Source organism: Larimichthys crocea, chromosome IX (assembly GCF_000972845.2).
Source record: "Larimichthys crocea isolate SSNF chromosome IX, L_crocea_2.0, whole genome shotgun sequence".
In the NCBI taxonomy this organism is placed as follows: domain Eukaryota; kingdom Metazoa; phylum Chordata; class Actinopteri; family Sciaenidae; genus Larimichthys; species Larimichthys crocea.
The window spans coordinates 12,629,895-12,657,044 of record NC_040019.1 but is presented as its reverse complement, the minus strand read 5'-3'; the positions used below and the strand labels follow the sequence as shown (position 1 = coordinate 12,657,044).

The 27,150-nt window shown below is 44.0% G+C and overlaps 3 protein-coding genes across 6 annotated transcripts in view; 1 reads left to right on the top strand and 2 right to left on the bottom strand.

The window, feature by feature from the left end:
• Positions 1–1,609, bottom strand: part of pitpnm2 (phosphatidylinositol transfer protein, membrane-associated 2) — a 43,699-nt gene extending 42,090 nt beyond the window's left edge. For 3 of the 4 annotated variants that reach the window (XM_019278720.2, XM_019278725.2, XM_019278724.2), the window contains exon 1: positions 1,206–1,609. The gene's annotated coding sequence lies outside the window, so the exon portion shown is untranslated. Of the gene's footprint in view, positions 1–898; positions 985–1,205 lie in introns of those variants that run through there. The other variant, XM_027282137.1, reaches the window with a different exon arrangement.
• Positions 1,610–2,508: 899 nt separating this feature from the next.
• mphosph9 (M-phase phosphoprotein 9) overlaps positions 2,509–27,150 on the bottom strand; it is a 38,989-nt gene continuing 14,347 nt past the window's right edge. The window contains exons 2-24 of the mRNA XM_027281989.1: positions 17,152–17,426; positions 15,853–16,000; positions 14,136–14,225; positions 13,532–14,052; positions 12,896–13,055; positions 12,683–12,755; positions 11,695–11,798; positions 11,452–11,568; positions 10,899–11,377; positions 10,444–10,593; positions 10,215–10,302; positions 9,911–10,126; positions 9,301–9,348; positions 9,156–9,220; positions 7,997–8,098; positions 7,681–7,905; positions 7,426–7,607; positions 6,268–6,540; positions 5,511–5,628; positions 4,924–5,012; positions 4,601–4,803; positions 4,123–4,191; positions 2,509–3,479 (exon numbers count right to left, since the gene is read on the bottom strand). Of these exons, the coding sequence (XP_027137790.1) occupies positions 3,378–3,479; positions 4,123–4,191; positions 4,601–4,803; positions 4,924–5,012; positions 5,511–5,628; positions 6,268–6,540; positions 7,426–7,607; positions 7,681–7,905; positions 7,997–8,098; positions 9,156–9,220; positions 9,301–9,348; positions 9,911–10,126; positions 10,215–10,302; positions 10,444–10,593; positions 10,899–11,377; positions 11,452–11,568; positions 11,695–11,798; positions 12,683–12,755; positions 12,896–13,055; positions 13,532–14,052; positions 14,136–14,225; positions 15,853–16,000; positions 17,152–17,390 (3,861 nt within the window). The 5' untranslated portion in view covers positions 17,391–17,426 and the 3' untranslated portion in view covers positions 2,509–3,377. The remainder of the gene's footprint in view (positions 3,480–4,122; positions 4,192–4,600; positions 4,804–4,923; positions 5,013–5,510; positions 5,629–6,267; positions 6,541–7,425; positions 7,608–7,680; positions 7,906–7,996; positions 8,099–9,155; positions 9,221–9,300; positions 9,349–9,910; positions 10,127–10,214; positions 10,303–10,443; positions 10,594–10,898; positions 11,378–11,451; positions 11,569–11,694; positions 11,799–12,682; positions 12,756–12,895; positions 13,056–13,531; positions 14,053–14,135; positions 14,226–15,852; positions 16,001–17,151; positions 17,427–27,150) is intronic.
• Positions 20,115–26,557, top strand: kmt5aa (lysine methyltransferase 5Aa). The gene is made up of 8 exons (XM_010756597.3): positions 20,115–20,435; positions 21,570–21,705; positions 21,821–22,103; positions 22,197–22,284; positions 23,434–23,493; positions 23,680–23,870; positions 23,958–24,205; positions 24,288–26,557. Exons 1-7 carry the CDS (start codon positions 20,427–20,429, stop codon positions 24,166–24,168), a joined length of 978 nt encoding a protein of 325 aa, XP_010754899.1. The 5' UTR covers positions 20,115–20,426; the 3' UTR covers positions 24,169–24,205; positions 24,288–26,557.

The following is a 27,150-nucleotide window of genomic DNA, read 5'->3' as shown; positions in this document are numbered from 1 at the left end:
GTTCTGGATTTAGTAGCTAGATTTCAACCCCCTCAATCCTGTAGAAACAACATCTGAACACATGGAAGTCCCTACGGACAGCCTGTTTAACATGGCAGAGGACCAGTGCTAATGTTAGTTCAGTTTGTTAGCCCGGCCTGCCCGGACTGTGAGCTCAAGAGCGATGGGGTATGAGTGTTAGTGTTTGTACCACAGGTGCTTTGGACCACCGGGAAGAATAAGAAGAAGAGGTTTACAGGGGAATACAGAGCTGGTGTCGTGCCAGAACAGGAGCTGGGCAAGCCGACAATGTAAACAGGCTCAAATAGGACGCTGACGGAGGCAAGAGTGAATCTGGGACTGACTTTTATACAGACGCCAAGCTGGGCAGGAATTTATTTCTCTGCCGTCTGGACGGAGATACAGGCTACCTAGGGCACGAACAAACAGGTACAAATTCTCCTTTGTTCCTCGTGCAATCAATGCAATTAATTTGCACAATTCTTAAATTGCACTGTTTTTGTGGTATTTGTCTGTTTATTTTTTTTATCTTTTATAGACTTTTTGCCTTCTGTTACTCATATTCTAACTTCATTTAGGATTGTTTAAATCAAGTTTTTGGTTGCTTTACTTTGCTTCATTGTTTTATGTCACTGTTTGTCTATTTATTTCTTGTTATGTATGTTGCATTGCCACTGCAAATCAAATTTCCCCTGGAGGGACAATAAAGCTCTGAACTGAACTGAACTGGGCGTGAGAATCTAATTGTGGAATATTTCAGATTATATTGAGCACGTATTCCAGAATAAGGTCGGGTTAAAGTCAAATCCTGACAAACGTTCACAGTGAACCTGGTGGTGCACAGGGCGCGTGCTCACAGGGTTAAAGCAGCCATGTAACGCTCATGCACACTGATCACCTCTGGTTTGAAGACCTGACAGGTGCATTCTGGGGATCCTGCTCGCTTTTATGCAACCTGTAATTTCACAATTTCATGCCAGACTCAATATCTGCACAGCACACACACACACACACACACACACACACACACACACACACACACACACACCAGAATCAGAGACTGTATTGATCAGCTGGAGCTCCATGATGGATGCCACCTGACCACTGCAGCAGCAAACACAGCCGAGAAAAACAAAACCCGTTTGCATCGAGTCTAATTAAAGAGATCTGAGGTTAATTAGTGTTCCAGGTTAACACGGACTCACCTGCAGCTCTGCAGTCCCGGTTATTCAGCTGGATCTCCACGCTGCACGGAGCCTGAATGCAACATAGAGCCCGGTGGCAGCGTCGGTCGGTGCTCGGTGTTTATGTTCTCACACCGGAGACAGACCCGGAGTCGTCCCGCTGCGTGTCCCCCTGCAGACCCACCGACCTGCCCGCGCACACAGCGTTCATTCCCCGGCGTGTGCGTGTGTCAGCGCCGCTGCTTGTGGACGGAAGTCCCCGCTCTGCTCCTCCTCCATCACCCGCAAACACGTCTGTCCTGTCCCCGTGTTCGGGCTCCGGCGTGTCGCCGGTGGACGTGATGTGCGCACGGTTACATCAGAGAGAGGACGGAGCGCCTTACGGGGACGGCGCAGGACAGCGGCGCCCCCCAGCGGCGGAGCATGGAACTGATTAATGTGTTCATCAGCAAGCTGCTACAGGTGGAGTTTATCCTGTATTAACATCATTTGTGGATTATATTTCGTGTTAATCATCCAAATCTAAGTAACTAAAGTCATTAAATGAATGTTTGTGTCAGTAAAATTAGTTTTTCCAGACAAAAATGTAGAGAAATAAAGTTTAAGAGGGCATGCAGTCATATTTGTTGTGTATAATATGAAGTTGAATGTAAAGTTTTGTTATTGCAAAGATTTTTATTCATCACAGGCGTTTGTATATATTGTTGGATTATATATCGTATATATATCTGTTTGTTTGTTTTCTAGTCTAATTTTATGTTTATGAATGAATAAAAACTTTTATGAATATTATATACTATATATATATATATATATGTCTAACAGAAATCAGATATATATCTTTTGTAAAAACTTTTATGAATATTATATACTATGTGTGTGTATATATGTATATATATATATACACACACACACACACACATTATAATTGACAATATATAAAATATAAAAACATTTCAGCAGAAGGTGACTTAGGTTGTTCATAATGGAAAAGGTCAGCTAAAATACATCTGACATTTATATATATTTTTTTGTTTGGGGATTATGTATTAAGTGTAAATACACAGTCAGTGGTCACTTTATTAGCTAAACGTGTAACAAAATCAGCTACATACATTCTACCTTTAAACATAGGATTATAGCAAACATTTAACAAATATTTTATATGCAGTTTAAAATACTTTTTTGTGTAAAAATGTTACTTTTAGTTTTGATTATTTAAATTTTTAACCAAAACTCAATTATGATTCTGTGTGAACTGCTGCACTGTGTTTTTATATGAGAATAATAAACTATGCTGTCATGACAGAGGAGCAACACTTAGTTATTTTAAAAAAGCTTCATTTATTGTGCAACAACAACATTATAGTTCCAGTGGAGTTCATGTCAGGTAGGAAAACTGCATGGCCAAAAAGGAAGCAGTGCAATAAATTCCATGCACAAGCATCGCTCAAGGGGAAACAATCGGCCGAGGATTTGAAAATGTGTGTAAGTTTGTGTGTGTGTGTGTGTGTGTGTGTGTGTGTGCAGTGATAATTGTGCTGGTTTGGATTTTACAAGTGGCTCTAATCTGGAAGGCCCAGTCCTGAAGCAAATTTGAAAATATAAAGCAAAGAAAGTGACGAGTAGAAATGGAAAGTAAACCAAGAGGAAAAAAAAGGCGATTTGATTCAAGTAAACAAAATATTTCCTTCAAGTTACATAATTTGGCCCAACACAAATAATAAAAAGCTACAACAAAACATGTAAAATGCATCAAGATTTAAATCTGACATACAGAAACAATAAAAAAATAAATACATTTTAAACGGAAAAACATTAAAAATGTTCACACGTGAACAGGAATGGCAGTGATCTTTCTGAAGTGGATGGAAAAGTATTTTTTGATCGTTCAACATTGACACTGAAACATGGCTGATTTAAAAATCCACACCTGAATATGGCGAGTAAAACATATCATATTAATATTTCTGTGACTACAAAAGTAAACGACTTTACAAATCTGTTTGCATTACTAAAAATATACTCCAAAAAATTGTAATATATCTTTCAGACATATAAAAATTATCCCCGAGTAATAAGTAATACGTATAAAAAAGATGCTGTACAGATGAGACGTATGGCACAGAAAGACAATCAGTGCAGAGTATAAAACCGACACGTCTGCACTGTAATGTCGAAACACAGACGTTGCTATATGTTGGCAGAAGAGCGGAGGACGTGGAACCTCTTCAGAGTCATGCGGATGGATCCCAGCTCACGATTCACTCTCTCCAGACGATTCTCTAAGGCCACCTGAGGACCGAAGTAGAGCAGATTATTACTACAAATTCACTGGTGACTACTTTGATAATCGATTCATAGTTTAATTAATTTATGAAGCAAAAATTAGAGTTAAAAAGCTTTTTCTTGTGCAAGTCATATTTCCCGATTTGTGAAACGTTACAGGTTACTTAGGTGACACCTGCTGAAGAAATAATAAGATTTCAGCACTGCTCCACACATAACCATGTTCTCTAAGTTTAAATACTTGACCAACAAGAGGATGCAGTTCAAATGCCAGGTTTCCGTTTAGTTTTTTCAGTGTAATTTCATGTTTTTATTTCTCTTCTTCTTCTCAAACAAGCAGCATCAGAATTAAACAACAACTGCAACAATAAATCAGCGTAAGAAAATGTCTAAGTGCTTTTCATGTCTTCTGTGTTTTGGCACAGAAACCACACGCCTGAAGCTCAAAGCCTGAAGCTCGGCTACATCCGATAACCCGTCCACCGCTAGGCAGCCAAACTTGTGCTTAACTTTAGTGCCGATGCTCCGTGTTCAGATCCCACATCACCACCTCCCAAAAAATCTTATTGCTTGAAAACTTGAATAATGAATCTACGAACCGCTGCAAAGCTCCGAATTGATGGAGCGTCATGAATATTTGGTGTCTCACCTCGTCTAACCTGGTCTGTAGACTCACTCGACCGCCTGCTCCGGGCATCCGACTCAAAGCTGCCTCAATCTGCCAACACAAACACACGAATGAGGCTTAATCAGTTATTAATAAAATTAATTATATTGATGAAACAGCCTGAAACACTTCACTCATTGACCGTATAGATTAGTGTGCTTGGAAATAGTTTGTGTGTGTTTGTGTTGTGAAGATGTGGAGGCAGATGTCCCTATATGACCAGGACAGAGCGAGGGAGGAGAAGGGGGGATGTGGATATAAACTTCCTAAAAATAGAAGTCATTTAGGAGTGGTAGAAAAACAATGAAGTCCCTGTTACATAAGAGGTCAGATGGGGATTAGAGTTGTACTGTGTAGGCCTGTGTGTCAGAGATACAAACTGAACCACGCAGAGCTCCGGTTAATAAATAAATAAATGTCCCGGCTGACGCGTGGAAGCGACGCCGTGATGAGCAGCCACCTGAAGTTTCTCCTGCGTCAGCTCGTCAAACAGTTTCTCGGCCTCAGCCAGCGAGTGGAGCCTGTCCAGGAGAAGTGGGGCCGGGTCCTCGTACGAGTCCTGCAGGGAAGATCCAGTGCAGGCTCCCCCATGTTCGTCCCAGCCCAGCTGGGAGCTTCCCTCAGGGGGGTTCACGGTGCCGGCAGACTCTGGCTGCTGGAGGTCTGAGGGAGAGTTAGGATGGATACACCTTAGGATGGATACACCTTAGGATGGATACACCTTATCCTCCACACCATATTTTCCAGATTTGTATAATATCTACAGGAGGTTGGATGTTTTACCATCTTCTCTGTCTGTTGATGTAAACTGGAGTCTCTTTCTTGGACTGCTGCTGTGGAAGGAATGACGTCTCTGGTCAACTTCATCAACCCTGCTGGACAAAAACATGATTTTATTATTTCTTGTATCCAGTTTGATGCAGAATAACCACCTTGTTTTACAGTTCACAGAAGCTGCAGTGCTGACTCTCTAACACCGGCTCACTAAGCTGCGAATTCTGTGTGACCCACTTTTCATGATTTCATCTGCTGAGTAAACAAAAGCTCCAATGTGTGACGGGCGGCAGCAGCCTGACACCTTGTGGTGAATTCACCAGACGGAGGAGTCAAAACCAAGCAGGCTAACTCGCAGTTCCTCAAACGTCCACTTGAGGCTGGCTCCAGAAGTGAGTCAGTCTCCATAAGTCCCCATGTTCAAAACTTCACAGCAGAAATAAACATGTTTACAGCCTGGTACAAAAAACAGTTTTGGTCTCTGTAGCTAATTTCCCCGTTCATGACAACTGTACTGAGGGTGAATTTATATACAACTCACCTGTTCACATTATATTAAGGCTTAAAGTTATGCAGGATTAAGAGTTGTGTCTCACCTCTTCAGGTGTTCCTCTCGTGGCATCAGGCGACCGAACGCGGTGGAGTAGTTCTCCGTGGGGCAGCGTTTAGGACTGGACTTCGCCGACAGAGGCATGAGTAAAGTTTCCCTTTTCGCTGGATGGAAGAGAGCAACACGTCGTTAATTAAAACTTTAATACACTTGTGCGACATTAATTAAAAACTACATCCTCCAGAGAGTTTTTAGGGAGCCGCATAATTAAGAACGATATAACTGTTGCTTTTTTTGGCTTAGTGTCAAATATATAACAGAATTTCACCTCATCAGTCACAAACTAATTCAGCTGGTTTAATGTTTTTCAGACTTTCTAGCTACACTGCATATGAAAGCATGTTTATAAATGTGTTTTATGTATAAAAAATGTCTGTTTTTATTGGCAAATTAATATCAAATAAACTTCTACTGGTTCATTTGATTTGTTTCTGACTTTGTCCTCGTGTGTTTGCTGTGAAGACAGACGGCACGTTAAACCTCCATCCTGCCAAAATCTTTGTTTTAATGCAGCTGAATACACAATCTTGTCGTCCTCATTTGACTCGTAAAATACTACGTTTACCAGCGCTCATTACCGAGCTGCTGAGCTGCAGGTAAATAAAAAGGCAGCTGTGCTGTGAGAGTTTCAAATGAGTGATGACAGAGAAGGTTATACGCCAGATGTTCATGTTTAAACGACCTGCGGGCAACTCTAACCTATACTCTGCATGCATGGTAAAGGTGAGTCTGCATGGACGTACTGGGTGTGGTTGGGGGGATGCTTCGATGTGCTGGAGGAGGCAGCGAGGACGATCTGTGGCCCTCTGGAGACAAACTCCTCTGAGCTCTCAGCAGAGATGCAGCTGTTTCTCCTCCACTCTTCGCTCCTCCTCCTCCTCCTCGGAGCTCAGCTCTGCTCACGACTTCTCCGGGTTTGGCCGCCTCCCTGTCGGCCTGAAGCCCGACTCGCTCCTGAATCACCTCTTTGTGTCTCCGCTCCACGAAGCCGACGGTGGTCCTCTGATTGCCGACCCCTGCGGAGAGAAGGCACACGGACACGGTGAAGTTAACTCGAGAACACGAGCGTCACGTTCAGCGCGAGGGAGGAGATGTTGTGTCTGCAGTACTGTGAAGTGGATCCACATAAAATGATCTATTTTTTATAACACTAACCCAGTTTTAGAAAGTAATCAGAGACCTAATTAATAATCCAGTCTGCTTTGGTCAGCACACTGCGTTTGATCTGTCCTGACATGAAGCTTCGTTCAGATGAAAAATCACTGCGAGTCCTAAAAGTCTTTGAACAGTTCATACGCAGAAACACGTCGGACTTCGCCGTGATTGATCACTACAATAGCGTCCTGATTGGTCGCCACGCTCACTTCACATCACGGCCACGTAACTATAAAAACTGATTGCAGCCATTGTTCCTCTCTTCTCCTGCAGCGATCGCTCGCTCAGTCCTTCCCCTGAATAAAAACCTGTGACGTGCAGCGACACTTTGACGTTAAAGAGGCGTCGAAGGCGTGCGGATACTTTTGTTTTATTTGACCTAAAAAACTTCAAATCTTTGCAGGTAAAAGTGAGTATCACACAGTTTACAGTGTGTAACTAGAAGCTGGCACACGTGGTCGTGATCATTTACACTTCTGGTTTATTGTGAAACTCTGAAGATCTTTCCTGATCTCATTATGTCAGTTTAATGTCTAACGATTAACACAATGAGGAAGGGCTTGGCTCTAAACATCCGAGCACTAAATCACATTTTGTTGAGCTTCACAGTGTTTTGGATAATCGCGGGTTTGTTAAGTGATTAATCTGAAAGAATAAGAGTGTGTGTGTGTGTGTGTGTGACCTCATTCTGTTCAAAGTGGAAGAAGACGAGCGTTAATCAGGTTGTGAGTGAGTGTGAGTCATACTGTGGTGGGTGCTGGAGCTGTTCTTACAGGGGGCCCGGCTCTCAGTCGCTCTGGTCTCTTCCAGCTCTATCAGGGCCCTCATCATGGGCGTCAGAGCGCAGGACGCCTCTCGCCGACCGGCGCTCTGCTCCTGGTGTCTGGACGGAGGCAGGGATTGTTCGCACTCGGGCGGAGACGCACACCTGCAGAACAAGATCTCAGTAAATCACCTCAAATCTTAGAGAACATCCACAAGAGCATGAAAATAAAACTCACCTCCAGCTGCCTCCAGCGGAGGAGGCGTCCACGGAGCTCCCAGCTCCGGATGACGCATCATTTAACGGATGCTGCGACTTTTTGTGGACGCTCGACTGGTTTGTTTGAAGGAACGGTGACTTCCTGCCGCTGCTCAGCTGATCGGACGGAGACTTCCTCCGCGTGACGTCTGGCTCTGCTTTGCGTTTGCTGGGTGACGGCAGCAGGTCAGGATGGTGGAAAAGACTGCGGACACGTTAAGAGAAACAGTCAAAGGGCGCCTACAAAGACGGATGTGTGTGTGTGTGTGTTATATGTTCGATGTAAACATGCTCACCCGGCCCCGGACGGTTGTGTGTTGCTGTGGGAGGCGTGACGTGCTCGGGCCTGGTTCTCGTGCTCCAGCTGCTTCACCTGAGACTCCAGTTTGGAGATCAGTCTGTGCGGACAGACAGAGGCGTACATACAGGTGACCGGGCCAAGCAGAAAGAAAGACAACACAGACACAGCAGGACTTCTCTGGACCCGAACTCGCCTGAGACAGACTGACCGAGTAAATTTACACTTCACAAAGTGTCGTAGCACATCACAGGTGTAGTTAAAAGGTCCAGTGTATAAGATTTAGTGGCATCTAGTGGTGAAGTTGCATATTTACACATGTAGAAGAACATAAACAGAAGAAAATGACCAAGCAAACAAAGTCTGGCGGGCTAAACGCTTCTGAAACGCTCCCGGTGGGTTTGAAGTCGCGTGCGGGGAAACAGCAGCACACCCGTGACGTGACAGAGACGTGACAGAGACGTGCCCGGTGCGGTTTCGGGGTGACACAAAGTGTTTTTCAGGTTGGGAAATCCAACACTGATCTGTCGTCTCGAAGCATCCTGAGCCGTCAATGTTCTCGCAGATGTTTCTGCATTTTCTTTTTCCATCTTGATGTTTTTTTGAATGCCTGAATCTAAAATCTGTCTCTGACATTCTCCACGCATTCAATAAGTTTCTCATTTTGAAGTTTGCTTGTACATTCTAGTAACTTCTGTTCCCTTCTTCTTTCTCCTCGGCTGCCCTCCTGATCATTTGTTTCTCCCGTGACACACACAGCGGCGTTCTGCGAGCTGTGCTTTGCTATCTGTCAGTGAAATCGCTGAATCGACCTGACAGACTTCATCGGCGCAGAGTCCACGTGCTGCATCCATCGCTGCCAATCTGCCGGCAGAGCTGAAACTGCAAAGGGAAAGTTGCTGCGTCGTGTCAGCTGATGCTATTATCTATCTTCGCCCCGCACAGAGACCGTTATCATCAGGCTCTATTGATCAACCTCGCATCGATCGCTCCGCTGTCGACCGACCTCTGCTGCAGCTCTTTTACAAAATTGCCGGAGGCTGCCAACGACGGCGTGATGCTGTCTGACAGCGAGAGGCCTGAACCTAACGACCACAGCACAGCTGTGACGTCACACCTGTGTGTGTGTGTGTGTGTGTGTTCATTCATTCACTCACCTCTTCAGGTCTGATATCTGATCGCTGGCATCGTAGAGCTTGTTCTCCGTTGACATCAAGTTGTTCTGCAGATAAACAAAATTGTTAAAAACGGAAGATCAACGATAACTAAATGTAATAGATTACTTCCGGAGAGATCTATTACCTTCAGCGCCTCGTGCGCCTTCACCAGAGAGTCGTATTCTCCGAGCAGCTGAGGACACAAAACGACATCAGTGTTGACAGAGAGTGATGTCCAGTCGACCGACCGCTCCTTTATGAAGCATGTGATAACATCGAATGTGACTTTGTCTGATTCAACAATAAAGAACTTGTTTGGAACAGTTTGTTTATTAAGCAGGTCGGGTTTGATCACTGATTAATGGACGATTGGTACAGATTGTCTGGGAGTAAAAGATTCTGACCCGTGCGTCACTGTACCTCTGTTTCTCTTCATTATTTAGGGAACATGTCGTGTTTTTTTTTGAACGATCGATAGTTTGTGACATTTTAAGCCGATGTCGTCGGCCAAAACAAAACATTTAGTCAAAGATCTTTTCTCAGCTCGTCGTTGTCTCGTCTTCGTCATGCAAAAAAAGTTTTTCATCGTGTTTAAAACGATGTAAAGTTGCAGCAGAGAGAAACTACTGTACTTTGAGTCAACCTTCAGTGACGTGAACAGAAGAAACTCTTTAACACCTCCAACAAAACGAATCCCAAAGATTAAAGAAAAACAGAATGTGTCACAGAGACGTCATTTTAAATCTCAGACTCACATCCTGCAGCATCTTGTACTCCCTCTCCCTCCTCGCCTCCTTCTCGTCGGCCTCCCTGCAGGCTTTCTGCGCCGACTCCTCCAGCTGCCGTACGTGGTTCTTCAAACGCGCCGCGAGCGCGTCCTTGTCTTTGCCCGAGCGTTTGCTCTCCTCCAGCCGCTGCTGCAAAGATTTCACAGTAGCACCGGCGACGGCGTATCGCTCCGGCCATTCTGCCTAACGACACAAAGTCACATCAAAACAAAGAGTTCAGACACGAGGGACGTTCAGGATCAACCAGCTTCACTGACGATAATTTAACTACCAGTTTTTTCTCCAGCGAGTTGTTTGCTGCCTCGAGTTCTTGGATACGATTGGTGGCTTCAGCCAGAGCTTTGTCCAGGTGCTTACACCTGTGGATGAGCAAAAGACAAACAGCGTTAGAAAACTAAATAAAATGGACCCAAAGTGAAGAAACATGAAGTCCTACAGGACGGCTCAAAACTTTCAGTGTGAACAGTCTCTCTTGATATATAAGATAAATAAACACACACCTCTTTGTGAGGGCCTGGTTGGTCTTCTCTAAATCCTGTGGCAGATCTCTGAGCTTCAGTTTGTCTCGCAGGATTTGAATCTCGGACTCGTAATAAGCTTTCAGATCAGCGACGTGTCGAGAGTGCTTCTCCCTCAGGTTCTGCCTCAGCCTGAAGAGAAAAGAAGATGAATGAAGCAACGCAGCAAACAAGATGCTTATATACATCATCAACTTTAAGTTGCTTGGAGTCGTGTTTGTCCAGTATTGACTCTTTTATCTCTGTTTTTGGTCTCCACCAACTCCTGAGGGAAATATCTCAGTGTCAGCTGCTAAATGTTCCTCTATGTTCACCAGCTGATCTCTAACTGTGTCTGAAAGCTGCTGAGCAGGTACTGGATCTGAAAACAGCAGCCAGCTGCAGTGAGAGTGAACCTGAACTGTGAAGCAGTAGCAGGACGGACGAACAACACTCACAGAGAAAGCACGACAGGATCCTCTACAGGTGAAGCTCCCTCCACCTGTGCACCGCCCACAGGCCGCAGAGCAGCACCAGAGGCTGAGCACGGCTTCAGGGTGCTGGTGTGGGTGTGGCTGCCCTCCTCCTCGCTGGCTAACGGGGCACTGGATCCGCGCTGCTGGCTGGACGTGTGGGAGCAGGGCTGGGTCTTTTCATGGGAGGTAGACTGGACAGCCTGGGACGCGTTCCCCCACGCGCTCTGCACTTTAGAAGGGGAAGGCCCGGCGGCGGAGACACTGGAAGTATCAGAGATACAGTCTGTATCTCCGGGGTTGTGGCTGCACTCCACCATGCTGTCAGGCGTCACAGGGGTCCCGATTCTGGGGTAGAGGTGGGGCTGAGCGGCGAACGACGGGCTGCTGAAGCGAGAGGGCGAAGTGAAGCCGGAGGTACGATCTGAATGCCGCTGGTTGGCTGCTGGGTCCAAAGTCAACACCTGAAGCACAGAGAAGGAGAGCATGTGTGAGAGGCTCAGGACCGAGCCGCTCACCGAGGAGCCACGTGACGTACCTGTGGTGACGACGGACTGGACGTCACGGAGCCTTCCCAGTCCGAGCGCTTACATTCGGATTTTTGCTTGTTCTGGTAGATCTCTCTGAGAGACAGACGAGGCTCGTGAGACGGAGTCTACGACAGACGGAGATGAGACTTTAGGAGGAGAGGTGAAGCAAACCAGCAGCCGAACACCAGCTGAAATATCAGTTTATCTCCTCAGACATAGGCTGGCGATCTCAGGTGTTTGTTTTTACTCACAAGACTCATGGACGCCTCTTGCAGGAGGAGGTAAGCGCCGCTGTCGAAGCTGTCCGGCAGAGGGTGATACAGCTCGTTCTCGTTCAGACGCCAATAAGTCAGACCTGAGGCGAGAGGAGAGTGAAGTGCGTTCGATCAGCTGCAGAGTCGTTTTCAGGAACAAGGACCACGCCTCAAACTCAAGAGTCTCAACTAAATCCAGTCTTCCCGATACCGGTCAACCTCAATCCACCAACGACCCTCATCCCTCCATCCTTCGACCTTCATCCCTCAACCTTCATACCTTGATCCTTCGACCCTCATCCCTTCATCCTTCGACCCTCATACCTCCATCCTTCGACCCTCATCCCTTCATCCTTTGACCCTCATACCTTCATCCTTCGACCCTCATCCCTTCATCCTTCGACCTTCATACCTTCATCCTTCGACCCTCATCCCTCAATCCTTCGACCCTCATCCCTCAATCCTTCGACCCTCATCCCTCAATCCTTCGACCCTCATACCTTCATCCCTTCGACCCTCATACCTTCATCCTTCGACCCTCATCCCGTCATCCTTCGACCTTCATCCTTCGACCCTCATCCCTCAATCCTTCAACCCTCATCCCTCAATCCTTCGACCCTCATACCTTCATCCTTCGACCCTCATCCCTTCATACAATTGACCCTCATCCCTCCATCCTTCGACCCTCATCCCTTCTCCTCTCCTACAGAACATCATCTCATTACATCCTTTACCACCACATAAACCCTGAAGTCTAAACTTAAATCTATATTGCCGTGGTCCTTGTTAGTGAAGCGGTCACGGAGGTTTAAACAGTTTAAACAGTATAATTATCAAACACAAACATATGTGTGTGTGTGATGTGTTTCATGTAATAAAATGTTACATTATTCATCTCCCTCTGTGGTACAACAGTGCCATCCCGCTGTCACTCGTGGTGACTGCATCGTCTCTCATACTGTCTGTGATTTTTGTGAATTGTTACCTGATGCCTCAGACACCAGGCTGTCACTCCTCCGCAGGGGAAAAGAGCTGGACGGCGGCCCAGCCGGTCGCTGCTGAAACCCAATAGAGAAAAGTGGATTAGAGCGAGCAGAGACCACAACAGACATAAACACTGAAACCTAAATCACAAACGCTGATATAAACACTGCTGCTTCATCTTATCTGTCCCAGAGGAGCAGCTGCTGAGCTGTACCTGGTCCTGGACGTCGGAGCTCTCCGGGGGGTTTAGTTTGTGGGACTCTCTGCGTGGCTGCTCCTGGTACTCCGAGGTTTGGGATGAAGCTTGTCCCGCTTTGCTCTTCTTGGGCCTGAGTTTCTGCCTCTGGGCCCAGGAGGTCAGAAGATGGCTGGTGCTGCCAACAGAACAGATCAGGGTCAGTGGAAACATCATTCATCGGACAAAATGTTTGACTGAATCTCAACAGGATCGACTTTCAGGTCGTATAAAAGATATCGATGAAGATTAATGGGATGATTTGGTGAATTTATTGATCTGTATTATTATTTTCTCAGCAGTGTGTAACAATAACTCCCAATGATGCAATTTAAGTGGCTATAATCAATATTTTTATAGTAACACTGGATGATTTAATCATGTGAAACTGAGAATTAGCAGCTCCCCTGACGGATATTTCCCTCAGGAGATGGTGGAGAGTTAAGAGAGAGTAAATATAAGACTTAACCTCGTCAGGTGACACAAACACGACTCCAAATTAACGATTAAGTCGCTTTGTAGCTGCCGGATGAGTAAATAAGAAACTGTTTTGGTGATGATGTTGAAGTCTGGAACCGTTGCAGAAATAAACTACGACTTCTAAACCAAACATACCCAGAGGTTCTCTGCTGGTAGACTAACGTATTAGCTTCCTCCACCCCGAGAGTCCTCTCAGTGGAAAAATCCTGCTGGCACAGGCCGATCACAGTCGTCTCTCTGTCCTCCGGGAAGTTAGAGGTCCACGGAAGCTTCTCCCTGCCTTGACTACCATCCTCGTCTTCCCCTGGAGACCCGGCAGGTTCCAGACCCGTTTCCCAGGCGGACAGTCCCGTCCCGTACCCGCTGCTGAGCACCGTGGTGGCCCGCTCCTCCCCCTGGTTGGCGGTGGTGTCCGATCTCTGGAGCAGTGGAGGTGAAGGGGAGCTAAACGGGGTGTGGGCCGGGGCGGCCAGGCGGTTATTGTCACTGGACACATTTTTGGGGACCGTGCAGTCGCCGGAGAGGAGAGGGAAAATATAGTCCTTTGTGTTTGTGGCTGTTTTGGTCAGCGGAGTTGGAGAAAACTCTGTGTGCGGCTGGATGCTGGCCTGACGGTTCTGGAGCTGAACCAGGGCCTTAATTTCATCCTGAATCAACTGGACAAAAAAAACACACATCGTTATTTCACATGATAATAACTCAGCTGATGTGATTGAAAACACCTTAAAGGCAGACTCACCTGTATTTGGCACTGGTATTGTTCTTGCTGAGCCAGTATTTGCTCTTGGTATTGCTTCTCGACCAGCTGAAACAGATGCAACCATCGGCCCTGTCGCACGATGGAGCAAAACAAACCGTCACGTACAATCATCGGTCACAGCAAGACGTTAACCTACGGCGAAACATCTGGGGGGTAATTTTCCTGACAGGGTAATTTTCATCACCGTTAATGTGCACTGACATCCCTTTATGTGCCCTTGACTGTCTTTATACTGCAGAGAAAACGTAACGTCTGGTCTACTATCAACCACCACCACACGAGAGCAGGTAACTTCTTTAAATCTTCCTCCACCTAAAAGGACGGAGCAGTCGTACGTGCGGTGAACTCCCAGGGCGCTACACTTCACTTGGATTCAGGGAGGATGCCAGCACTATGGAGAGTTCATCTGAGTGGGTGTAGTGCGTTTTGGCTGCAGGGGTGTTTGCGAACAAGCACAGCAACTTGTGGCGAAGACGCTTAACGAGATCCAACTTTAAGAGAAACGCTGAGGCCGCCGATCAGACCTCATCACAAATTCCATATTTTTAAATGAGTGAATAGGAGGAGGTGTTTTTTTTTTTGTGGAAAAACGACGTGACAACCAAGTTATTATTCCAAGCAAACTATTTCTGTGTCCTAAATTGTGTCTTTCCACGGTCACAGTGCTACAATGTGCTGCTTTGTCGCAGTGTGTGAGCTGACAGCTTCTGTAAATGTAGTAATCTAATGTTACAGTCAAATGCTCAGCGTGTAAACAGACTTCTAGAGGTTACTTGGTTTACGCTTCATTCAGTTTTAGTGTCTCACCATGTGAAATGATACTGACAGTCACATCTCGTTACAACAATCCTCTCACTGTCTGAAGCCGCCTTCTTGCACACGGCCCGGCGTACAAAGTTAACAAGAAGCCAATTAATTCGGTCTGCATCCCGAGGGCAGCAAGAGTCCACATGATGAGAGGTTCATCATCCGCCTGCACCCACGAGGGTCGACGTGAAGCGTCTGCACACACAGACGTGTTCAAACATGCAGAGCCGTGAGCGTGACCTACAGTACGCCCTGCTTAAACGCACATGTAGAAACCGAGATTATCAGCTTCTGAAATGTGAATATTTCTGGTTTCTTCAGTGTTTTGTGACAGTAAACTGAATCTCTCTGGGTTGTGGACGTCGCTTTGGGAAGAAGTGATCAACATTTTTTGACATTTTATGGCCCGAACGAGAACAGAGCTCTACAGAACGTACTGCTCAGCTGCAGCCTAACTGTGTGCACATACTGTACACATGTATTTGTGAAGGGGTGAGGAGGCGAGCAGCTGTGCAGAGGAACAATAATTCTCCAGTGATTTGGCCAGACAATCATTTAGCAGAGAGGTTTTAAAAACTGTTTTTCCTCGATGAACTCCTGTGTGCAGTGAAGTGTCTTTGTGTCGCGGCGCATCACCGTTTGTCTGCAAACCAACATCGTGTGTCTGAAAAGATCAGCTGAAGTGTGTGTCTGTGTGTGTGTGTGTGTGTTTTACTGTCAGGTGTGATCTGCACAAAAAATAAAAGCGACAGCTCGGAAACGCGCCTGCCACAGCAGCTAACCCCAACTTCACTTTCACCATCATCATCACCATCATCATCATCAGCAGCATGCTTTGCACTCCTCTACACTGACTGCTCTCTTCCAGGCTCTGTGATGTTCCTCCCACCTCACAGTCTTTCCAGATCTCGGGGTCCGTCTCTCCGCTGCTCTGGATCTCCTGCACCAAAGCCCGAAGCGTCTCCAGGGAGCTCGGGTTGATGAATGGGAGGCTCTTCCCTTGTTCGAACGCCTCATCTGTGCTCAGACACAAACTCCTGCAACGGAATCACGTGATGTTAAACACACACGGTACCTGAGCATCGTAATACATGCACAAGATACAGATAATACACATGGTTCTGCAGCCAGGAGCAGGACACAAAATAATAGAAACTTGATGATGCAGTCATTTTTTCCCCTTCTTGCTGAGGTTTAAATCAGGCTGCAGTTCCTCTAGCGTCCACTTGAGGCTGGCTCCAGAAGTGAGTCAGTCTCCATAAGTCCCCATGTTCAAATGTCCAACTTCACAGCAGAAATAAACATGTTTACAGCCTGGGACAAAAAACAGTTTTGGTCTCTGTAGCTAATTTCCCCGTTCATGACAACTGTACTGAGGGTGAATTTATATACAACTCACCTGTTCACATTATATTAAGGCTTAAAGTTATGCAGGATTAAGAGCGTGGACGCTTTGATTGACAGGTGGCTTGTTTGTCGATGTTTAGATTGGAGACAGGACTACAAATATGGCGGCACGTATACGCTGTCCATTCTTTAAACTGCCGGTGGTTTACGTAGCGCGTCTCACACTGCGCTGTGTTAAATTTAAACCTTTTCTCTGTGTTCAGCAGAATCCAGAAAAAAAAAATGCAACAATCGTCCTCGACAAGAAATCTTCAGAATTTATTTATTTATTAAGGTTTGTTTAACGTGCATAGGATTTAGTGACATCTCGCGGCGTAGTCGTGTGCTCTGAAACCTCCTCGCCTCACCAGGTTCTTCGAAGCATGAAGGAGAAACTACAGCGGCCGTGAATTGTATTGAGTCAGTGTGTTTAACAAAACCACGGTCCTGTTTCTGCAGTAACACACTCAATATTTTACTCTACAGTGCATTTGTCATCGTCATGTTGTGTCATCGTCAGCAGGTATCTGAATAACTGTTTTAGTCCCTTTTCCATTAAAAGCTCCAGTTTGCTGCTTAAATCTTCTCATACGTGATGATTTCTTTGTCGTATCTGACTGTAAACTAAATATTTTACTGTTGACTGATCATTTTGAGCTGAGACTAGAAGAAACTTGCTTGCATCTAGCGGTGTAGTTGCAACTAGTTTCTTTCTAAGGTAACATAAAGGTTCTTATTTCAGGTGATTGTTCACTGCTAAAAACAGAGTTATGAAGATAATATCGTGTTCCAGTTACTGCACCTGATCTTTTGGCACGCTGGTGTGATGTCCATGGGCCTGTTCTCCACAGTGCCTCCTGTTGTCTGGGAGGTCGTGTTGTGTCTGTCCTCTGAGACAGCCAGCCCCGAGGCCGACGTCCCCTCGGAGGACACCAAAGAGGTCTCGCTCTCCTTGCCCCCATCCCCGTCCCCGCTGGCATGGCAATGGCTCAGAGCCCCCGAGCTGGACACGTCCTCAGAGATACTGTCATCTGTGGACATGTTTATGGGCCCATGCGGAGGGGGTGAGTCTGACAGCTAGACAACGAGACAAGAGGGGGGAGACAAGAGGGGGGAGACAAGAGGGGGGAGACAGGAGGCAGTTCCAGGTCACATTTCAGCAAGATAGATAGACAGACAGACAGACAGACAGACACTTTATTGATCCCATATCATATGTGGTATATAGTATATGTATAATATATACATAATAAATACTTGGCTATACAAGATATACATGATATAAATAATATATTAAATAGATAGATAGATAGATAGATAGATAGATAGATAGATAGATAGATGACTTTAGGTCGTCATAGCAGTCTTGGGTATATTTGAATACAATAAAAACACAACAGAATAAAATACTGAGGTAGAAAAATAGAATTAAATAAAACACAGACACTTAATAAGTAGATAAGGTGCCGTGGCATGATGATGGTGACGTTATTGTTTATAACAGTATACATAATAGCATCAATAAAAATAATACATCTATAGAGATATATTTATCTACATATATTTAGCCTGTGCAAGGTGTGCATACATATATAACTGCAATATGTACACATGTATGTATATATGCACAATATGATGGATGGATGGATGGATGGATAGATACTTTATTGATCCCATATCATATGTGGTATATAGTATAAATACATAATAAATACTTGAATATACAAGATATACATGTTCTAAATACTATATTAAAGATAGATAGATAGATAGACTGTCTTTCCTTGGATGTCTTTTAGCTTGTATATATTGTTATATTTATATTTTATATATTTTTTGCATCTTTTATTTATATTTTAAATTTCATGTTTATTTTGCTGTTTGCATCGGGATAAGAGGGAAATGCAATTTCAGTTCTCTGTATGTCCTGTACATATGGCAGCATTGATAATAAAGTTGACTTGAACTTGAACTACGTAGTGTTAATACTTGAATACTTCTACCACTGTATTTACAGTAAAAGGAGGACATTTTACTGCATCGAACACTTCAATATTTAAAGTACATTTTCCCAATTATACTCAGATACTTCAGAATCAGAAGTACTTTATTAATCCCCGTAGGGAAATTGTTTTTGTTACCGCAGCTCCCAAACAGTAAGTGATAGCAAGAAAAACAATAGTAAGAAACAAAACTTTAACAATATACCCTATACAATATCCTATTTTAAACAATATATACACACTATATACACATGTATAAATAACAGTTAAATAGAACCAGTGACAGTAACAGTAAAAAATAAAAAACAAGTAACAGTGAGATATGAATAATTTAGTTTTGAGATAAATAACAGTTAAATAGAACCAGTGACAGTATATTAAAAACCAAGTAGCAGTGAACTGTGCAATATGTAAGTCAAAGCCTTATAAAGAGTTTAGTGGGAATTTAGTGAGGAGTTGTACAGGCTGATGCTCACAGGTACTTGTGAAGGAGTATTTTTACAGTGTAGTATTAGCAAGGGCGCTGTATAAGGGGGAAAAGTTAGGACAATGACTAACAAGGGCCCCAAAAACGCCAATATAAAATTATTAAACTATCATCATTGAGTGTATATATTTCAAATGTAATAGAAGAAGAAGAAGATATACTTTATTAATCCCTCAATGGGGAAATTTTTTTTTCACTCTATTTTTTTATTTACATGCATTTTAACCCGGACACACACACACATGCAGTACAACGGCATAGACATGCAAATGTGGAGAGAGATGGTGGAGTGATGGGCAGCCAGCCAGACCAGCGCCCACTGAGCAGTTTTTTGGGGGGGGCGGTGCCTTGCTCAAGGGCACCTCGGCAGTGCCCAGGAGGTGAACTGGCACCTCTCCAGCTACCAGTCATATTTTGGTCCATGCTGGACTTGAACCGGCCACCCTCCGGTTCCCAAGCCAAATCCCTGTGGACTGAGCTACTGCCGAAATTAATTCTTTGTTTTTATGTGTTTTGGGCAGTAAAAGTTAAATAAAAATGTCCTTTAGCACATTTTTATGGTGGCTTTTGATCTTGCTGCACAGTCTATGCAGACTTGCATGCGTGTACAAATCACCAGCAGTACATATTGTGCTAGTACTAGTATTGAACTACAAGACGCAAAACAGTTGCAAGCCTTTAATTAGAGTTGTGTAAAGCTTCTGATGGGATAGTTAGGTCCTAGAGATGTGGGGACAACAGCTACACAGAGGGGACCGATTTGATTTTGTTGTCATGGGGCCCAAAGTTCCTGGCTGCGCCCCTGAGTATTAGTACTCTGAGTATTAATACTCTGAGAATTAATAGATTATTCCATTATGCATGAAGGGTTTCATCCAACATAAACACATATAGGATTTAATAAGGTGAAATAAAAGGTGAATAAAGTAAATCTAAAAGTTATGATAGGCCATGTGGGGGTGCCTGGTCCATCTGTCTCTCGCCCGAGGGCTGAAAAAGTGCTCTAGCGCCTCAAAATGATACTTGAGTAAAAGTACTTAGTTACTCTCCAGCAGTGGTGTGGTGTGGTGGTGGGTGGGGCCCCTGAGGAGGCACCATGCGGGCTCCACACCCACACCCAGCCAGTCCCTTTAAAGCCAGAGTCAGGCCTGCTGCTCCATCAGCTCCAGCCCAGACTAACGAGTGTTACAGATTTAAACCTTTAAACAGCTGACAGGATGAAAACAATGTTTGTTTGTTTCCAGCCTCTTTAAACTCTGAGTATTAATACTCTGAGTACTTCTAGTACTCTTCTGGTGGAGCTGCAGTACCGCGCTCGGCCTGCAGGGGTCGCCCCCGCCCCCTCGCCTCTCTCCTCCTTCCCCTCCGTGGGCACAGAAATGGCGGAGCTCCGTGCGGGCTTCGTCTTCGAGCTGCTGCCGCTGTAAAGACAACAACCAGCGGCCACGCAGGCACCGTGTGCGGGGCCAGCTCACAGGGAGGCCGCTGCCGGACGAGCGGGGCGAGGTTGATGCCGTGAACCGGCCGGAAAAACTTCATTTATTTCGAGACGAGCCGAGCGGCTGGAGAGCCGAAAACAAGTCGGACATGAGCGGGGTAACGTGAAGTTAAAGCTGCACGGAGGGATTAATTATTAATTAATTATTAATTAATCAGTGTTTGTGTGTTTTAAATCAACAGAACTGTAAGTTAGTCCCAGCTGCTACAAACCTGCTAACGTTAGCTGGTCACATGTGCTGCTCATATTCTATCACGACATTAAAGAGGCTGGAAACAAACAAACAAACATTGTTTTCATCCTGTCAGCTGTTTAAAGGTTTTTAAACCAGCTCTGTAACACTCGTTAGTCTGGGCTGGAGCTGATGGAGCAGCAGGCCTGACTCTGGCTTTAAAGGGACTGGCTGGGTGTGGGTGTGGAGCCCGCATGGTGCCTCCTCAGGGGCCCCACCCACCACACCACTGCTGGAGAGTAACTAAGTACTTTTACTCAAGTATCATTTTGAGGCGCTAGAGACAAATGGACCAGGCACCCCCACATGGCCTATAATAACTTTTATATTTACTTTATTCACCTTTTATTTCACCTTATTAATCTATTTAAATCCTATATGTGTTTATGTTGGATGAAACCCTTCATGCATAATGGAATAATCTATTAATTCTTGCAGTTTTTGTTATATTTTTACAATTCTCACAAGTTATTTTGGTGAAAACTGTCAGTTATTATGACAACAGTTGGCAGACCCCATGTAGTACATCTGCAGACCCCCTAAGGGAAACAAACCCCTGGTTGAAGACCCCCGTACTAGAGTATTTATACTTGTACTCCAACATATTTAAAAGGTTAAAAAGTACTTTTAACCTGGATCAACCTCTGACAGGTTGATTGAGAGGTGAAAACATCGACTAATGTAACGACAGACATTTAACAAGCAACTGTTTTGATATTGGATGAATAATTTTGGTCATATTTCACAGAAAAAAACAGTTTTCCGCTACTCAGACTTGAGGATTTTCTGCTTTTCTTTGTCCAAACGTGATCGTAAAGTAAAATATCTGTGGTTGTTTAGTTGTCAGGGTTTAATTCCATCTGTTAGGTCTTTATTAATGTATTTAATTGTTTATTTCTCAGCTTGCCGACTCTCCGTTATGTCCTATATTTGTTCTTGTGGGTACACCATCTTCTGCGTTCTGTTTGACTGAACACGCTTTCTCTCTCTGTGTTCACAGGTCGTATGCAACACTGTCTTAAGCTGCTCCGCGTCCATATCACCGGTTCACGATGAAAAGACGATCAAGGTGACACAGGAGGGACGGTGCTCTCCGATATGCTGCCAGCAGATCGATGCTCAGAGGCAGGGAGAGGGTGAGTGTCTACGATACAGCCGAGGACCGAGCCGCTGTTTATTTTTATCACGTAACAAAAGGCAGGAGAAGAAGTAGAAACAAGATTTGGATGATGTACTTTTGATTCCTCGCAGGCAGGAGAACAAACACCATCAGCGTCACACCAAAAGACCCAAAGAGTGAGATGGAGAGCAGCTACAGCCAGCGTTCGCCCTGCTGGCCGGATGAACAGCAGCTCTACTGCGCTCAGACCTGCCTCCGCTCGCCCGCCGAACTCTCCCTGCCGCTCGGCAACAGCTTATCTCACGCCGCCCTCCACGCCAACAACAACAACAACAACAACGGCAGCGCTCTCCACAGCCGCCAGAGGCGAACGGTCCGGCTCAAGGTCAAAGGAAAGAAATCCACGCTCAGAATGTACGCACGCCCCGAGAAATGATGCAGCTTTAGACGTCAAACACCACGATGCTGTGATAGTTCATGTTGGGGTTTTTTTTGTTTTCACTGCAGTGCCGGCGGGAAAAACTCCCAAAACCGAAAAGTTACTGACTACTACCCGATAAGACGCAGCTCAAGAAAAAGTAAAACAGAGCTCAAGGTAAGAGAGGCAGAAGATAATCTACATAACTCTGTTTTCATTCGTGTTTAATCACCTGGAAATCAGAATCTTTATGTTTTTGTTACGTTAGAATGAGACTTTATATCTGCAGCTACACCGCTAGATGCCACTAAAGCCTCCACACTGGACCTTGAATGCTGAAGTTTCTTCTAGTCTGTTCATGAGGTTTTTAGAGTCACCTGGTTTCTGACAGATCGACAGGTCAATTAACAGTAAAATATTTAGTTTACAATCAGATACGACAAAGAAATCATCACATTGGAGAAGCTTTAACCAGAAAACATTTGGAAGAACAGTTATTAAAATATTTGCTGATGAATTTTCTGCCAGTAGATTAATCGACTTGTTGCAGCTCAACCCATCTCACGAGGCATGACGATGACGATGAGTCACCATTTCTTGCTCAGAAACAGGAACAGTCTGTTAAAGTCTGTTCCCCAAATAATATTACCTCATCCGATTTAACTTTGTAGTGCCAAAAAGTTTCCTCAAGACGAGACGACCCAGGAAACTTTGACAGAAACTGAACTGAGTCGTCGGTCAAGAGTCGAACGCTGTCATTGAATGTCGTAAAAAAGAGTTTGAAAAAAAAGCTGCCAGAGGAAATAATTCATGTTTGACTTTAGGAGGTTGACAAATAGGCTTGGAAAAATTCTGGGAATTTTCAAAGTTGGAAACTTTCCATGGGAATTAACAGGAATTTATGGGAATAAACTGGGAATTTATGGGAATTAACAGAAATAAACCAGTAATTTACAAAATTGAAGGTTGGCCCTTTAACAGGGAACTTAAATATGCACACTGCTTACTGCAGGGCTATTGAGGCCACGCCCCCTACCTGCACAGGTGATTTCTGAACCTGGACCAAACTGTTTTTTTAAATTGTTTTATTTTGCAGGTCAACAAAATGTTTAGATTTATGTTTGGATATGATACAGTTTGTTTAAATTACCCACAATTTACTGTTATTCACATAAATTTGCAACTTTGTCAACAAATATTTGGACCAATACGGTGCTCTAATCTAATCCTGATCGTGTGACGTTCACATTGTTTTTATTTCCAGAGTGTGTGTGTGTGAGAGAGAACTAATTCATGAATACCATCTGATCTCCTTTTTGTTACCAGTGTGAAGAAAAGAAGCACATCGATGATCTCATCACAAAGGGAATCGAAGAAGGAATGGAGGTGAGTCTTCTGCTTCGATTTCTAATATTTGAAAGACAGCACACACACACCAGCAGCTTCTGAACTGTCTCTGGCTCAAACCGCCGTGTTCTGAATCATCCATATTTCTTCCATAATCGTGTGAATGTAAAGTTTTTTCTCAGCTGTGTGTCCTGATATTAAAAACCTCTCGTACTTGCTCCATAGGTGCAACATATAGAAGGAAAAGGCAGAGCGGTGTTTGCCACTCGGTGTTTCCAGAAAGGCGAGTACGTGGTCGAGTACCACGGAGACCTGCTGCAGATCACTGACGCCAAAAAGAGGGAGGCCGAATACGCTCAGAACCCGGCAACCGGCTGCTACATGTACTACTTCCAGTACCTCTGCAAAACTTACTGGTATGATAACAGCGAGCTGATGTTTAGATCACAAAGGTGTTTAGTACGTCGTGCGCTTAAACGATAACTGACTTTTTGTCTCAACAGTGTGGACGCCACTAAAGAGACTGGTCGAATGGGTAGGTTGATAAATCACAGCAAAACCGGAAACTGCCAAACCAAACTCCACGACATCAACGGCGTCCCTCACCTCATCCTCGTCGCCTCCCGGGACATCGACGAGGGCGAGGAGTTGCTATACGACTACGGAGACCGCAGCAAAGCCTCCATCGCGGCTCACCCGTGGCTCAAATACTGATCGACGGAAAGAAGAAAAAAGAAAAAAAAACGGAAACGTACGGTAACACTTGTGTTTCTCGTTAGCTCGTGTACAAAATGCCTTAGAAACAGAATGTCTACCCTTTTTTTTTGTTCCAGTACGGAGGAAGCGGGCGGGTTACGTTTTCGTGGGAGGGTCGACGGGGTACTTATCACGTTTCGAGGTCCATCTGCCTTGTCAGGTGACATCTGTACTTTTTATTTATGTGTATATGAAACATTCTGGTTGTTTTGCAGCACATTTCTTTTGTACGTTTTGTATTTCCTATAGACCAATGCTTCGAAAGCATGCAGGTGGTAGTTAATGCTCTGCATTTTTATACTGCTTTTTTCTTAATTAGTAGTTAGCAATACTTATATTTATGGCCCTTTTTTTTTTTTTTTTGGATCAACAAGAACTTAATGAGATGCAAAAATTACAACCCGTTTTTTAAAAAACCTGAAGTTGAATTTGATTTGCAGCCGTCAAAAAAAAAAACCTCACAATCGAGTGTTTTGTTTGAGCGGAAGTGTAAAAATTGACCAAACTCATGCTTCAGTTGGCTTTTTTTTTGTGTGTGTTAACCGTGAGAGTGGATCAAAGTATTTATGAAGTAATATCACACACACAGGCTTACATAGGAATACAGGAATTCATATTTCTCACTGCTGCATTCATACTTTTTTTGTTCTTCGTTTTTAATCCTATATTGTATTTTTTAATATTTAAGACGCACAGTACGTTTGTTATCATGTATCAACATTTATGAGGTAAATATCTTCTATTATATCTAGATTAATATGATTAATCAGCTGTCAAACTTCTGTTTTAATTCACTTAAATATGAATTCTTCACCTCACTTTGACACTTCTGTTTCCGCACCGTGTACATATATTTATTATTGCATTGCTGTTGCAAATCCAAAGGGTGGTTTAAAGGAATAGTTTGGACGTTTTGGGGAGAAAAAGTGTTTTCACTTGTTAGATGAGAAGATTGATGTCACTTTAAAGTCTCATGTTGAAGCTAATCAAGCGAAATCTTTGACTGTTCACACTTATTAAGTTGAGAGTAACATACAAGGAATTTAAGCAATCAGAGGCTCTTCGTCGTGGAATACAATACGTGCAAACACAATATGAACAGGTGTCAACTTTGACGGTTTTTATCACAAAGCTACGACCAACTGTAAAACTCGTTCCAGACCCGTTTCAATCAGCTGTTTCTCGGTCGTATCGTTGCGTGTCGAGCCTACCAAACTTCAGGCGCGGTGGCGAAAACGCAGGCTGTAGAGCTGCGAAAGAAAGTTGGAAAAAAACACAGCTCGACGTCACGCTGCAGCCGCTAATCAGACGTTCAGACTCGATCAAACCTCCACAGTCAGCCTGAAATGTCTCTGATACTCGACCTGTCGTGTTCTGACTTTTATTCCATGAAGCATTGTGTCCAATGGTTTGAGCGAGCAGTGGTTGAGCGACTTGTGAATGAGAGCGAGGGAGCACCGGCATCGATAAAGCCGATTTAATCAGCGAAATAAAAAGTTATTTCTTGATTGTTTTCCTTCAATGATCTGGTATCAGCCTGAGTTTTATTGTCATTAAATGAGATTTATCGGGATGTAGTTTAGCTTTTCGTCTCGGAAGTATCGTCCAAAAATATATATCATAAAACGCCCGGTCAAATAAAAAGTAGAGGCTGTCATGCAGATTTTGTCGTCTTTGGACGGAGCCAGGCTAGATGTAGCTATAAAGGACAGATATCAGTTCTCATCTAACTCACAGAAAGAAAGCGTCTCTCCCAAAAATGTCGAACTCTTCTCTTTCAGGTCACGTTAAAGCTTCTTCACGCTCGCACGCGCACAAACACAAACCTGTTGGCGTCCAACAGAAAGTGGGTTTGGTGAACTCTTACACTCCGACTGTATCTACTGCTAACTGGATCGTTGCAGGTTTTCTACACATCTGTTCTTCCCGCTCACATATTGTTCACAACCAGATGTTCCATGTGAAAGTATTTAAACCGCCAACAGGTCTTTTTTTTTTTTTTTTTTTTTTTTAACTTTATATTTTAAGTAGCTTTTTCCAAAAATGTGTTCTCCATGAAATGTAGCCAGAAGGTCAGATTTACCTCAAACCATTTCTGGCACAGGTTTCTCCCCTTTTTTAATCTTAATTATCTTAATTTGTGTTTGATTAATTTTGATCTAGGAAATCGCTGAGAGACAAATTATTATTTTTCTCTCAGCTAATTGACAGTAAGGACAATATATTTTAAGGAAATGTCTAATTCTGTGCATTTTTTTCATACAAATGATATAAATCACAGTGTCATCTCATTTAAACATGAACTGTATTTTAACTTTAATAATCAAAGAGTAATAATCATGGGTTAATAGCTACATGCAGCACAACAGTTGCCGGATAACACAGTGGACAGGCAACGGTTGAATCCTCCAAAAGTATTCAGATCAGATTAATAAATCTGCTTTAAAGCTTAAAGCCGGAGATATTCTGTATTTTTGTAACCCATGAAAACACAGAAACCAACAACGTTAGTCTAAATCTTTAAAAACCACCTCTTTGAGCGGCGGATATATCCACATTGAGCGCTTTAAGTAAGTTTATGTGGCAGCAGGACGGCGTCTGTGTTCGAGTCAAAAGAAACTAAGTCTGTGTTCATAGTGATGAAGGAACCGCAGTGTTTTTAACAGTTTTTGTGCTATGTGAGTTACACAGTTAAATGGTTTTTGGTGGATAAAATTCAGGGTTAGTTTTGGTGTTTTCATGGGATTTATTGACGTTCAGAACATCACTCATCGTTTAAATACATTTTAAATGTTAAATGCATAAACGCGGCAGTTTAAAATGTATAAATGTACTTACACGAATTCAAATGTGTTTGCGATGGCACTCAGCGTTCATGCTCAAAATGACGACAACAAAAAAACAAACCCTTTTCCACTTCCTCTTTTTATTATTGCTGTT

What these genes read in the sequence shown, in the direction of transcription:
- kmt5aa (XM_010756597.3), top strand. An exon ending in TGCTCAGAGGCAGGGAGAGG is followed by an intron (nt 21,706 to 21,820) that starts GTGAGTGTCTAC and finishes GATTCCTCGCAG; the next exon opens with GCAGGAGAACAAACACCATC. An exon ending in AAAGTAAAACAGAGCTCAAG is followed by an intron (nt 22,285 to 23,433) that starts GTAAGAGAGGCA and finishes TTTTGTTACCAG; the next exon opens with TGTGAAGAAAAGAAGCACAT.